The following is a 15,658-nucleotide window of genomic DNA, read 5'->3' on the forward strand; positions in this document are numbered from 1 at the left end:
GAACACGAGAGGGAGTGTGTTATTGAGAAATAACATCATAGCTGTGATTTAGTCGCAGGCACATTAGCGATAACACACAACCTCGAGTGTTCTACTGCTTTTATACAACAGTTAAATAAATAAAGTAAGAAATTAATAAATTGGGTCGTGAACGTGGCATTTAATATGTTTTAATGTTAGCAGTTCTTTCCGCCAAATTATAGTTCCGTAATAAGCTGCTACGTCAGAGTAACGAGCTCCGCTCACTCGCTGCTCAGTCTGCTGTAAGCCTCGTCAGTTGAAGTACAGACTGAGCCATAAAACTGCCGCAATATCAAGTTCAGCTCAGTTTTGTCAGTTTTTGCCAGATCAATATTAATGTTGTTTTGTTCCAGCCAGTCTGTAAAGCGTCTTACAGTCTGTAAAGCATCTTTTGTTTGGCGAATGGTATTCGGTTAATTTCTGTCTGATTCCAGGTTGTTTAGCTGTTCTTCTGTCACAGCTGCCAACTGAAAAACTGCTCAGTGGTGATGACAGTTTGAAAATTTAGTGTAGTCTCATCTTCAGAGTCTGACCAAATCGGCCGTCGGTCAAATGGGATCTTAAAAGTATCCATTTTCTGTTTGTGCGCAAAGTAAGAAGTAAAAACGTTCAAATAGCTTAGCAACGGCATATCCTTGTTAGCCCCCTTTTACCCTGTTCTTCAGTGGTCAGGACCCTCAGAGGACCCCCACAGAGCAGAAATTATTTGGGTGGTGGGTCATTCTCAGCACTGCAATGACACTGATGTGGTGGTGGTGTGTTGCACACTACATGTTTTGTTGATGTTCTAAGTGAAAGTAAGTTACCACATCATCTACACAGAACACGCATTTCTTCTTCTGCACATTTTAATGCAGTTACTGTTTATTTGCTGAATGTAAAATGAGGCCTGTGCAAACGTTACAGCACATTACGCTATGGATAAACTAGCTGACTGCAACACAAAACACCATCACGGTTGGATGCTAAAATTTAAAAAGCTTTTAAAACATATTTTTAAGCACATTGACAAAAACAACGACCTCCATCATTCCGATATTAAGAGTCAGGTTGGTCAAGATGTGACAAAGTACCTGTCACTTTCTCAGTATGCTTAGCTACATGCTAAGGTGTATTTTTTTTTAAAGCTAACTGCTGTAAAATCTGGCATTTTAACAACTTTCAGAAAAAACCTGACTTGTTTCTCTCGGAATGCACATTTTTGGCAGGAGCTATATATTTAAGGATCACAGTAGATTACTGCAGAGTTCCAGGTAAGAATTTCCACAGTAAATTTACTTCAGTTCTTTACAGTGAAGGAAGACACGTTGATACTGAGGTTAAATCTACTCAAAGGACTAGCACAGATGTTCTATATCGAGAGAACCACTGCAGGTATTTTTATTCTTACACTGACAATCATTATTCAGATGGAGCTGTTTCCAAATGTGATGGACACACTCTCAGAAATAAAGGTTCTGAACTGTCGCTGGTTCAGTACCCCTGTTGTCACTGGGGTGGTACCCTCAATGTTTTAAAACATTAGGTTATGAAAAGCTACAAATACATACTTTTCACCTGGAAAAACTTATTGAAGGTGCACAATGAAACATTAAAACCACTGTTGTACCTTTGAGGGAACATTTACATTGTTTGTACCTTGATGAATGAAAAATGTACCTGCACAGAACCTTTATTTCTAACAGTGCAGAGTATATGACAGGACTCTCAGCCTGGGATAGGAAAGTCCAGCAGATGCCACCTCCAGCTCAGACAGTGCACACCTCATCTTTCATACTTTTGGCACCCAAGGCTGCATTATTTGCCCAATTCTTATTAAACCACCAACACCTGCTCAAATGCTGTTGATCAAAATAATCACTTCTCTCTTCAAAAGCAGGAGTCCGTACCTGGGGTCAGTGCCTCCCATAAAAGCCCATAAGAGGAGGGAGATAAATGTGTAAGAAGTGAAATCTTCTCTGCAGTAACATACTTTAAACAGATGTTTTGTTTCAGCAGAGATCTAATATTGTGTTTCCCTGGTAGCCTACAGACAAATAGGAAACATTCTACTGGGCAAAAGACAATTCCTCAACACTGAAAAGTCAGGGATGTTTTGTAGAAAAACAGCCCATCAGCTGTCAGTGTATGATCGAACCAAACCAAAACACGTCATTATTCCAGCTCCACTTCAAGGAATTCTTTCTGGTGAATGTTCAGAATCTACCAAGAAGAGATTTGTCTGCCTATATTGTCTGATGTTGAGTGTTGAGACATTTTTCAGTTGCCACAGAAAATATGCAGCCATAAAGGAGTCTTTAAAAACCACTTTGTCATTGAATTCTCAAGCCTTTCATCAAAGAAAGAAGTTTTATGCCACCCTAACCACTTCATCTTCTCTTACTAAGGATTCAGATCTGTGACGTTGAGACCCCTGGGTAAGCAGGTCATGCTAATCATGGGCTCAAATGAGCTCCATTGGCAAAAGTTCAATAAATGTGCAATTTTCTAAATGAGCCTTGCTGTGTAGTGATTAATAGTCTAGTCCGAATTCACCGCCTATCGGCTGTTATGCTTACTTAAAGTGCCCACTGCTAAGAGCTCATAGTGTCTGACAATTACTCACAGTATGTTTTCATCATACTGAATTCATTTTGTTGCACACTATTATGTGAACTATGCAGTACCAGACCGAAACAATCATACTTAATTCAAGCCACAACTTGTCCCATGATTGCATGTGTTTATATTAAGCGATTGATTCATTACACTGGTCACATGAAGCGAGCTTCATGCTGGGAAGATTACCCTCATTTCCAGAAGTATATAGAGCAATTGCACTCAACAAAACAACTAAAGCTGGAGTATTTGGTCTGAACAGTATGTAAGCTGGAACATCAGATGTTGATGTTTCTATTGTTTTTGTGGATTTATTAACTCAAATCCATGCTGCCTTCATTTCTGTCTAGAATGCGTCCTAAAATCAGTCAATAAATCTTGTGTTTACATGTGTCTTGTTCCAAAACTGCGTTTATACAGAAGTAGGCTGTGTTTCTCTTTCCAAGCTCTTCTTAGAGCTTAGCCTGTCAAAAATCACTTTCGTAATGCGACAGGGTGGATGTAGTTTGACAATATATATTGCCGGCGTGTTTTATAAGGTGAAATATGCAGTACTGTGCAAAAGTCAGAGATCCTTCTATTGTTTAATTTCCTGTCGAAATGAACATTAAGCACAAGTTCAGTTTTCAGTGTTGGGGAAAAAAGCAGAAAACATAACAGAAAATTACACAGAAGACTCCTAAACTTATTAATAACATCATTTGTTTCAATATTTACCACGCTTTGCTTTCACATGCTTTCAGTTTTTCAAAGAAATCTGCAGGGATATTTTTTTTCCACACCTACAAAGTTCAGTTTTATAAGTTGGTTGCATTTTATCATGATCCAAGAGATCCCTAACATACTCAGTGATGTTGAGGACTCTGGGGTGGCCAGTCCATTGTCTATCTCCTCAGAAATGACCTGCTGAAAAACACCTGTACATAATGCCTATTTTGGATTGAGGACTAGACTTAATCCTTTTGTAGAGAAGTGACACTAATTATTATTATGTCCAAAGGTTTGTAGACACCTGCTCGTCCAACCCCCTGAGGCTCTTAATAGGGAGTTTGTTCCCAGTTTGCTGCAGTAACAGCCTCTACCCTTCTGGAAAGACTTTACGCTAGATGTTGGAACATTGCTGTGAGGATCGCAGAAACAAGAGCATTAGTGAGATCAGGTACTGATGTTGGATGTTTAGTTCTGGATCACTCCAGCTTATCTCAAAGATATTGGATGGGCTGCATTGTTTAAGTGTTTAATTGTTAAAAATGAATATAAAAAAGGAACTTATAATTTTTTTTTTATTTTATGCTTTATTGATTTGTTTTCAAAGCCTGCTGTTGAACATAAAAGTTCAATTTTCATTATGGCAAGCTGACTCAATTCCCTTTCTAGTCGTTTGCTTTGTGGGTGTGTAAAATATGTGCAGGGCCTTTTACTGAGCACTGTAGAGGCCTAATATCTTTTTTAATGTAAAAAAGATCAATAATATCCCACTTTCTCAATATATTAGTTGTTTTTTCAAGCATTAGCCTATATCTTCATGTGCAGCATGTTGACAAAGACTGTGACATTACTGTGCCTGATGACATCACATTGGTTGCTGCTCAACTTATTTGCATAAAGTCAGTGCAGAAAAGAGTGATTCACCTCTTGCCACATGATAGTAGCACATTATGAGATGAAGAAACAGAAAAATATGAAAACAAAAAAAAGAAAAACTGGCGTATATAGTTTTACATGACATCACTGTATTTGTCATATACAGCCTATACTGCTTAAAATTTCAGCACCCCCAACTTAAAACGCCTTCACGTGTCCCCAACCTGAAATTTATAATTCTTACAAGTGAAAGTTAGAAGTATTCTAGTACTCTAGAATACATAAACAGGACAGGTTCACCTCCTACAGCTTCAGAAGTTCTTTACTTACACAGCTAGTGAAGCAAAACATCCTTATTCTCAAGAACCTCTGTGTAGTTTACCAGACCCTTTCTGTTAATTGTAGCGCACAATTTCTATTTATTTGCTGAGTTTAACGTATTGGAAAAAAACATAAAACATAGAAAATGTGCCATAACTTTTGCACAGGCCTCATTTTGTGTTGTTTTTTTCCAAGTATGTTAAATTCAACAAATAAACAGTAGTTGTGCATTAATATGAGCAGAGGTGTGTTCTCTGTAGAGGATGCATACCTATTTTCATTAAGAACAGAGGTTCCCAACCTTTACTAACTCATGGCCCACACAAACAACCGCAAAATCTTCTGTAGCCCACAAAATTTTACCAACCAGATTATTTAAAATGCAAACAAATATGATATCATAATCAGTGTAGCCTGTCAGTTTTTCTTGATTTTATATTATTACTCAAAAAAAAAAAATAGCTCACCTAAGCTGATGCTGTTAGGCAGTTAGGTGCTGTTCAGTTCAAAAGGTTTAGATGTGTATTTGCTATGTTAAGCTTCCAGTTGACGGTGTAATTTATTTGCCCTGAAAGCTTCATTTGAATAGACCTCTGAACATACAGCACAGCAAGGTAGTTGCTTGTTTTCAGTTCTCAGACACCTGAAGCTGAAGGCCTTCAAATGCTTAATTCGGGCAGTTTTTTGGTAAATTAAACCAAGCATGTGTATAACTGATGATATCTTGCATACCAAATGTGATTTTCAGAATGACGAAAATGCAACGATATTTTATTTTCGCTCTGTTAGATTTTTGTGAACTTTTACCAGCGACAAAAATTCACTGACCGATCATGGTCACCTCTCTTTAAAATGTTCACTTTACTTATTGTTACATTATCTTATTTTACTATTTATTTTACTATTTATTTATTAATTTATATGTAAATATACCAGCAATATATGCCCGAGAATACTGATATGTACTACATTTGTATGTGCTTTTAATGTATTAATATGGGCAGTTGATCACAGTAGTTTAACGGTGATCTGCTGGAAACCACAGCTGCCAGACATTTCGCTGTTTTTTTTACGGAATTTTTTTTACAGTGTGCTGTTGGCAATGATGACAGCCAAGCTGACGGAGCAGCTGTGTCCCAGCAACCAGAACTTTTTGACGAACCTTAGAAAAAATTTGTTTGCCTTCTGCTTCCTCGCGGATGCTGTTAGTTCTAAAAGCAGCTCAAACTGAGTTACAGAGCGAGCTGTATCAGAAGACTCTCATAAAGTTCCACTTTCTGAATGAGGTGGTGAAGCGCTACGTGCTCCTTTTACTTTTCCAATTTGGACAGAAGGCTGCTCAGTGCCAGTTTGTCCATTTTGTGAGAAGCAAGAGAAATCTTCGCCACCTGGAGACATTCTGTCTGTTTTTTGTTTTTGTTGCAGAGCCACAAAACACGATACTCACTGCTGTATTTTAGGTTATATCTTTCTGGCCTACAGGTTAAAAAATCAACAAAACATGGAATTTGACTAGAGTGCCCAAACTTTTACATACAACCGTACTACTGAAATACACTGCAGTTACTCTGTCTTTAGACTTGAAGGATGACAAACAGGTTTCGCAGTTAAGGCAAGACACAGGGTGGTCTAAGCGTCACTCAGGTTGCAATTCTGCACTAACCTCCTACCAGTCCGTCATGAACTGCACTGCAGTTTGAGGCTCCAGAGCTCTCTTGAGAACATTCTTCTCTTTAAGACATTCTTCTCTTTGAGACATTCTTCTCTTTGATCTGCTCCAGCTACGGGAGCAGCAATCCAGCTGCCCAAGCCACTGCAGTAGTTCGTCGAGAGATTATGGAGCGAACATCTCCTACCACATTCTTGGAAGGCAACCCTCCCATTCATTCCAACCATAATCTAACACACCTTGCACAAGTATTCAGATGCTTCTGAGATTTAGACTAACTGGATCAGGTGTGCTGGATCAGGCATGGAAATAAGTTTAAGGGAGGGGGAGAGGCGGAGAAATGGACTTCTTGAGAGAAGGTCAGGTTTATGAGGTACACTTACCTTGTAACTACATGCGTTTTTCATTTTATCAAACCCAAATATTTCACTCTTCAATAGTTACATTAACTGCTGGGCTAACAAAATCCAGGACACTGGACGCATTTGTAGGCATGCAGTATGAGAAGGGCTCATAAACTGTGCAACAACAAATGGAGGACAGTCAGTAAGTGCAACATAGTACCTACAGTACTATGCAAAAGTCAGAGACCACCCATAATTTCCAGTCAAAATGTCCATTAAGTACAAGTTATTCATTTTTCAGGGGATATTTCTGAGGAGATATAACATATACTACATATAAAACAATCCTCTTACATGAGGAAGGGAAAAGCAAAAGGAAAATACATGAAAAACTGGAGTTTTTAAAACTAAAGTTCAAAAAATGATTAAAGATACAGAGAAAATAAGACTCCCTGACAACCATGCTGAAACTTGTAGACCAGCAAAACTGTCTCCATCAGATAAACAGCACTTAAAGCTTTCATCTTTGAGAAAAGGAAATAGACATTTTCAAATCAAACGAAGCGAAAAGCGATGGACTGACCACTCCAGAACAAAGACTGGAAGCTGTGGAAGAGTGGAAGCTGTGATAAGGGCAAAGAGTGGACACACTAGATACTGAAAAAAATTACATTAAGTTTAGTTGTTGAGGCTTCTGTGTAAATCCTGTTTTTCCTGATGCTGAAAATGAAGGTGGTCTTTTGCACAGTGCTGTATATGATAGGTGTTTCTTATAAAATGTCCAATGTGTGTAGGTACAGGGTAGGTTGACCTCACTGGAAAGCTAAAAACGATACTTTCCCTACCTGGAAGCCGAGGAGAACACAGAGGTACCAAGGTGGACGGTCATTGATGGAGTAGATAAGGGTATTCCCAGGCCTGTGGTCAAGGCTCTCGTCTAAGCTGTCACTCCTTGGTTCTGTTATGACCATGTGGTCTGGCTGGTGGCTGTTTCCTGAAGTCTGTGGGAAAATGATTAAATGTGACATTTAAATGACCAAAAATAGGATGAGATATTTAAACATAAGCTAGGTTTTGGCAAATTGACTAAATAAATTCAGCTTTTCAATGCAACGGTCGCACTTTTCAAGAACATGGGAAAAGTTATGATTGCAAAAATCATCAAAAACATGTTGCCACATTTTGCAGTCATGCGCCAAAACCAACAATGCTGGGTTTTAGAGTCAATGAGTCGTTTCCTCCTTATCTTATTTGTCACAAACTGCTTTCTTGTCCCAAGTGTTTCTTTTCTTTCTCTTTTGATTCAGGCCTCTTTGTTTGTTTCTGAGTCACCTGTGTCTTCACCACGCATGACCAATGGGTTGCCACTTTTCCCAAAGGTCCACTGTTGGTAAAAATGAGGGCTTTAAACGGCGCTAATTCAGTGAATAAACTGCTATGATGTTAAACTAGGCCAGCATTGCTCACTGGGAAAACAGGATAGTCTATCAGGAAACTGGTGACTCATTTTAATACAGAGAGGTCAGGCATGAAAGTACAAGTCCCTGAGGACAGCGTTTAAGAGAGTGTCCTCTGTGCATGTTCTCTTTTTCCCCAAACTCAATAGAACGAGTCTCTTTTGAGAATGACTGACAAGAGATGAGGACATGATTACAGTCCTCTTGCTAGTTTGTGATTTATGGGGCCTGAAGTGGAAGGCCCCTTTTTGAGGAGCCGTTCTGCACTTTTAAACTTGTTCATTCTTTTGTGCTTACTGGCCCGTAGAAAGAAGTAATGAAACATTTTCGTTTTGGAATAATAATTCAAACCTAATGCTCTGCACTCCTACACACTCATCCACACATGTGCATGGCCTGACATCTTCAACACATCATTCATTGCGCAAATAAAGGGCTACTTAGGATGTACTGCCACCTGCTGGTAAAAAGTGAAGATGTACATCTAGAAAGGATTCCACAATTCTAGTGCATGTTCCCTGCATGTTAGAGGAGCTGAACAGTTAAAGAAAGAGTTTGAACATTGTGTAAAATTACATGGTTCAATTGAGCATGATTTTAAAAATTATAATAAAAAAATGGAAAAAGCGGTTCAGTTTGTTTCACTGATTAATTTTAAAGAGGCATGCCGAAAACTAGCACCAATGTGTTATTTGTCGGGTTACATGATAGTAATACTGCAGCATTGCATCCCTCAGCCGCATCATGTTTTCATATCCATTTTTTAATTTCGTCCATCAATGTTCTTGCACTACAGTACTCAGCATACATTACACAAAAACATCATGCGAACACTGGGAACCTTCCCCCAGTGATAAAGAAATCCTGACTGCTATCATAGCCACTGCTGCAGAGGCTAGTTTGCCCTGAAAGTTTGACTCAAACCTTCAGTGCAAAGTCAGGCCTTCAGTACAGAGTCAAACTAATAGTGTACAGTCTGGCTTTCACTCCGTACTGATGGTCCAACTTTGCACTGAAGGCTTAATTCTGCACTGAAGTCTTGAATCTTGAGTCTTGAATCCAACTTGATACTTAAGGCTTAACTTTGTTGACTTTGTATTGAGGACCTGACTCTATACTAAAGGCTTAACTCTGCACTGAAGGCCTGACTCTGCACTGAAGGCCCAACTCTGCACTGAAGGCCTGAATCTGTACTGGAGACTCAATTCTGTACTGAGGGCCTGACTGTCCTGAAGGCTTGTTTCTATACTGAGGGCCCGACTCTGCACTGAGGGCCCGACTCTGCACGGAGGGCCCGACTCTGCACTGAAGGCTCAATTCTGTACTGAGGGTCTGACTCTGCACTGAAGGCTTGACTCTGTACTGAAGGCTTGATTCTGTACTGAGGGTCTGACTCTGCACTGAAGGCTTGATTCTCTACTGAGGGCCTGACTCTGCACTGAAGACCCGACTCTGCACTGAAAGCCCAGCTGGAGCTTGACTAATTGAGAACAAGTCTATAAATCCTCTCAGCTCCAGGCCTTTGTCGTGTTCCCAGATGACTGTGCCCAGAGAACACACAGCAGCAGGCTGGACCAGGACACCACAGCTCTGTCCAATACCCAGTGGGATTCCCCTCATTCAGCTGATATTTGTTATTCTAAAACTCCAGTCGTCATAGAGAAAAGCACTACAGCTGGTCAAGTCCAAGATCCTGTTGTTGTGATTGTCCAGGTGTCCATGTGCTAGAAATGGCCTACAGGTGATGTTTCGACCACAACTGGAGTTTATGACTTTTATTTTTCTAATATTTTAATGGTTGAAGCAAAAAGTGGACCTTAGGCAGGGCCATAAAAAGCTCTGCGCAAAACAACTCAGGACAAATGTTGGCCGGTAGCTTTTTAAATGGTTGGAACCAATTTATTATGATCTCCTGGAGTTACTTTAACTGACATCCTACCCCCTATACCTTTAAAACAGTTAGTTTATGGACGCTCATATATAAACTTTAGAGAGCGGTTTAAATGGGGAAAAGAAATTCCCAGCTGTAGGAGAGATTCCTCCTTGACTTCACTGCTGATTATGTTCCAGCACAGCCCAGAGGAGCTGATTTCAGTTTGCATTTGCGCATTTGCTAGATGAATTCCACTCACCTAATGACTTTATTGAGCCAGGTAAGCTTAGCATAGTGCTAATACCCAGTGTAAGAGCACCAGTGGACTATCTGAGGTAGTTTAATAAGATTGGCACAATCAAGGAGTAAAATATAAGTATCATCTTAAGGAATGTATCAGTTTAAGACTGGGTTATATGACCAAAAGAATAACATGATGCATGATGAGACATAGAGTGAGTTTACATGCACTCAATAATCCGATCGTAATCAGATTTCTGCAGTTATCATATTGTTCAAATGGTCATGTTAACAGCATACTCTGATTTCTTAGATTAGAGTATAGTCTAGAAATGTGATTAAGAAATCCGATAAAGAGAGCTGGATTTTAGCTCAGTAATCAGATTTCTCAGTACATGTGTACTCTTACTCTGATTTCTTTCAGAGTCCGTCTGCTCATGTGGGAAAACAGACCACAAAACGGAAAAATAAGGCAGCAGCATTGCTGCGAGATGCAGCAAAACACTTTTGGAGTGGCACTAAAACCAACTACATTCTTGACAAAATGAAGGATTTAAATGTTCTTCATATGCTAGATGATGTATGTTCATATTTTCAGGTAAAGTGGCACAATGTTTAAATAAAAAAGCCACAGCATAGAGTTTGAGTTTTACATTACATTTATGTCACGTCTTCTGTGTGTTTATTGGCTGGTTACAGAGCAGAAATCCTATTACTGCCTGACTCATGTAGACCTGGAGTTTCCCCATTATCTGATTACTCAAGTGCATATAAACATGTTGATTGGTTTACTGACAAAATTTTCTCCAATTTTGTTTTTCATATATTTGAGTATAAATTTTAAGTTCATTAATTTTTAAGAAAATAACATAACTGCAGGAAACACAATTTATCAGACACAATGTCTCCTAAATCCAAAAGTGAGTGCTCAAATACAGCTGTACACAAAAGTTTGTGTCAAATTAAATGTTTGGATTTTCTAATTGAGAATAAGTGAACACATCCTCTACAGAGAACACACTTCTGCACATTTTAACACACAGTTACTGTTTATTTTCTGAATTTAACATATTGTGGAAAATAAAACTGACAAATTAAATGAGGCCTGTGCAAAAGTCATTTTATGTGTTATTTTCTTCCACTAAAATTTGCACTTAAAGTTCATCATGATGGAACTGGAATGACCTAAATGAGATGAATCTGTTCAGTTGCTGACAACACAGTATCATTCACTACCCTTAGCATATTGACCTCAGATGTGCAGCCCTGAAGACAAAGCTTTCTTGACACGCTAAGATGGATGAAGTGCTCAGAGGTGCTTTTAAAACACTCTTTAGGTCATATGGACACATTTAATACAAAAATTGCAGACTTACATTATATAACTGGCAGCTTTGAAAGTGATAATGTATCTGAAACAGGTGGCATAACATAACAGCTGCTTTACATTTATGGTTATGGGATAATGCCACTCTTCTGGGAAGGCTTTCCACTAGATTTTGGAGTGTGTCTGAGAGACTTTCTGCCCGTTCAATCGAAAGAGCATTTGTGAGGTCAGGCACTGATGTTGAATGAGAAGGCCTGGCTCTCAATAAACATTTCAGTTCATCCCAAAGGTGTTTATTGGGGTTGAGGTCAGGGTCCTGTGCAGGCCACTGGAGTTCCTCCACACCAAACTCGTCAAACCGTATCTTTATGGAGCTCACTTTGTGCACAGGGGCTCAGTCATGCTGGAACAGGAAAGGGCACAGTTGGAAGTAGATGACTGTCTAAAATGTCTTTGTATGCTGTAGCAGTTAATGTTACCCTTCATTGCAACCAAAGGGCTGAGTCCAAACCCTGAAAATCAGACCCCACCACACCATTTTCCTCCCTCTACCAAACTTGACTGTTGGCACTAAGCGTTCCAGTAGGTAACGTTCTCCTGGCATCTGCCAAACCTAGATTTGTCCATCAGACTGCCAGATAGTGAAGTTTGATTCATCACAGAGAACATGTTTCCACAGCTCCAGAGTCCCATGGCAGTGTGGTTTACACCACTCCAGCTGACACTTGGCGTTGCGCATAATAATCTTGGCCTCATGCACATTTCTTGTGTTGGTGTTTCTTGACATGGTTTGAAACTCTGTAGTGAGTGATGGTCAATGTTTAGGTACTATGCACTTCGGCACTCTGTAGTTTTGCTCTGTGAATTTGCGTGTTCTACTACTTTGTGGCTGAGTTGTTGTTGCTCCTAGACACTAGTATTTCACAATAATAGTACTTACAGTTGACCAGGGCAGATTTAGCAGGGCAATTTCACAAACTGGCTTGTAGCAAAGGTTGCATCCTATTACATGTGGCAATTTTGGTGTGCCTGGTCAAATCACACATTTAGTTTGTTTTCTAAGTGAAAAAAATCAACACATCCTCTAGAGAGAACACACTTCTGCACATTTTAATGCTGTTTAAAGCTGTTAAAAGTTGTAAATAGTCCCTATATTAAAATACACTGGGCCAAATGAATATGGAGGACAAATGACACTTCACTAAAGGACTGTCACATTTGTTTCTGTAAAATTTTGTTTTCTGTAAAAAGATGATTAGACTTTTAATGGGAAAACAACATTAAATTTTAATATGTACATTTTTATGTTAGCTAGTAATATACATTTGGAAGAGCAAAACCCTGTACAGGCTTTTGTAGGTTTACTAATGCCTCACATATTCTAGCCTGTTTTTTTCCTGCCATGTTTTGAATAAAAAATCATATCTGAGCAGAAATTATAGCTTCTCCTGACTCTTCTTCTGTATGATGATTCAGTATAAAGTAAATGGCAGCATAATAACTGTAATGTGATTTGTAAGAAAAATCCCTCCGGGATCTAGTGAGAGATGTGTTCTTTGATTTGTTCCGAAAAGGGCCTAAAGCCGCATTTAGTCCTGGTACTTATATGCAACCTTACCCCAGAGTATGAAAATAGACCTTGTTATCTTGAAGGGAAACTTCCTATCCATTGTAATTAGCCCTATTTTCTTGAATGGAATTAGGAGATTCCTTAATGCTCAATGTAATCTGAGAAAAATCAAGTTTGAGATGAAAAAACACGACTGAAGCTTCCCAAACCTTTTGGAAGCAGGGTTGTAAAAAAAAGTCATTCAGAGTGGTTTGAAGTGAAATGCTCTGTTCTAGAGAAACTTACTGAGCCAGAAATGTTCACAGTGGTGATGATAGGAACCAGACGTCCAAGGCATTTAATGAGAAAAGTTACCTCACAGAAAGTTATACAAAATACAAAAAGTTATACAAAATGCACTGCCTGATGCTTTTTAATTCAGGGCTTAAAATGTATATATTTAAAAAGAGATTCATGGCGAGGTGGTCTATGCAGGTTGTTGCAAGGCAAAATAGAAGCCAATGGTTTTATTTTTTGCATGGTCCACTATTTCACCATTATAAATATTAAATACTGTACAACACTGGGAAGAGACTGACTGTTTTAGATACAATAAAATCGCTATGAGGTGTGTGTTATGGACTCCTGGTTCCTATTTGCACCACTGCACTGCAAAAAATAGCATCTTGTCAAGTGAAATTATCTTAATTCTAGTCAATACATCTAATACGTCTTATTTTGAGATGGTTGTGCACTTATTATAAGATTATTTCACTATTTCCAAACATTTTTACTTGTTTGAAGTAATTTTATTAAGTAAAATGATCTTATTATACTGGTACATTTCTTAAAACAAGCTAAATTATCTGCCAATATAGTGAGATAATTTTAAAATAATCTTAAATTAAGCTTACAACAATCTCAACAGGAGAAATATTGGATACATTGACTAGATTTAAGATAATTTTATTTGACAAGATACCATTTTTTGCAGTGTGTCAAAAATTCTAACTTGGTAAGTTTCTCTACAATGTACTGTTTCACATTAATTATTTTGAATTAATAATAATTAATAATAATTGCATAATAATATAATTATGCAGACATTTTTTTAAAAATCATGGGAATTATTCCTTCCAAAATCTGCAAAATTTTAATCCACCTTCAGCACAGAAAACAGCCAGTGGACAGAGCATGTGCTAAACCATGTGATGCTGAAACAACAAGCAAGTGATTAAAAAATTGCATTTACGTGCTCATGCAGGGCGGCATGAGTGTGCAGTTTTGGTCCGACATGACTGCTGCACTTACTTCAAATGATGTTCCTGTGGCTTCTTCCTCCTTCAGTACAATCTCTACCTTTCCGTCCTCTTGAGAGAGATGCATGGCTGATCTGGCCTGAGGAGGAGGCAGAGGAGCACTGAGCTGCGAGAACTCCACTCATATGAGAAGTTCTGAGCAAGACTGGCCTTTGGAGCTTACAGGGGCTACGTCAGGCTGGTTGTCAAGGTTACCAGAGCCACATATTACTGGAGGCTTCGCTAAGCATCTGTATAATCACCACCCGCACTGGGTTCTGTGTTGTGTTCTTTTTTGTTTTCTTAAGTCATGTGCCTGCCTAGGAATGCTCAGTGGACTCAGGGTGCACATGGGGAATGACTGAGTTTCATACAGTTTAATATGGGGCTGCTTGATTGTAATAAGAAAGAAAAGGAAAACATAACAGCACAGACAAAATAATACGTGTTACATTATTACTATATATATATATATATATATATATATATATATGTATGTATATATATATATGTATATATATATATATACATCCTGTAGGAACACATCCTACAGCTCAAAGACTACTTGGTAAACCTGTTGTACAAGCAGCAATACAATATCAGCTTTGAGATGTTTGGGGTTCACAGCACCTTAAGAAAAGTATCAAACCCACAAATGTCTTACCCTGTCCTGACCCAGAAGCCTTTAAAGTTGAACTCAAGGTCACTTAGCCCTTGGGAACAGCTATAAAAAAGTCCAAGCATGATGTTAACTGAAACTCTTGGTCGGAGCCTTCATATTGGCTTGCATGTTATTGAGAATGTTTCAGCTCACTTACATTTATGTTGAAGAAAAGGACTTACTAGAATATACACATTTAATATGAGTCCCTTTGGTCACTGATATCATCATCAGTCTGTTTTATTATCTGTTCCTTTCTTATCTCTTGCTAATGCGAGTGGTCAAGCACGTGTCTATATTGAAATAGCTTCAGTGTTGTCCTTAAACAGCTGTTCATACAGACAGCGGGGTGTCTCATCATGTGAAAGTGTTCCATGTCTGAGAACAGGGCAAACCAAACGCTAACTACACATTAGCAACAACTAAACAGTTAATTTTGATTAGCTTGTTTGGCATATGACAATGTTTTTTCATATTGTGATAAATTATCTCACAGTACACTGTTCTGATATAGTCAGATACAGACTTTTGGGAGTTAAACCACATGCATGTCTCCACTGGCAACAATAAAACAGTTTTATCAATTTCAGCTAGTAGAACCAGAGCTTTCTGTGTGCTACTGTGTTTTTTATCACTGTATAAAAGATGCACAGGGCTGCCTTTATTGTTGGATGCTCTGTTTTTTTCTGAATAATGAGCTCATTCAGAGTGTGAAT

General features: G+C 38.6%; 1 protein-coding gene across 1 annotated transcript in view; it reads right to left on the reverse strand.

Annotated features, from left to right (window-relative positions):
* The window catches only part of si:dkey-106n21.1 (solute carrier family 23 member 1), a 60,401-nt gene extending 45,988 nt beyond the window's left edge, over positions 1–14,413 (reverse strand). Inside the window, exons 1-2 of the mRNA XM_036568245.1 lie at positions 14,295–14,413; positions 7,383–7,538 (exon numbers count right to left, since the gene is read on the reverse strand). Of these exons, the coding sequence (XP_036424138.1) occupies positions 7,383–7,538; positions 14,295–14,369 (231 nt within the window). The 5' untranslated portion in view covers positions 14,370–14,413. The remainder of the gene's footprint in view (positions 1–7,382; positions 7,539–14,294) is intronic.
* Between the last annotated feature and the right edge of the window lie 1,245 nt (positions 14,414–15,658).

This window comes from Colossoma macropomum, unplaced genomic scaffold (genome assembly GCF_904425465.1).
Source record: "Colossoma macropomum unplaced genomic scaffold, Colossoma_macropomum, whole genome shotgun sequence".
Lineage (NCBI taxonomy): Eukaryota > Metazoa > Chordata > Actinopteri > Characiformes > Serrasalmidae > Colossoma > Colossoma macropomum.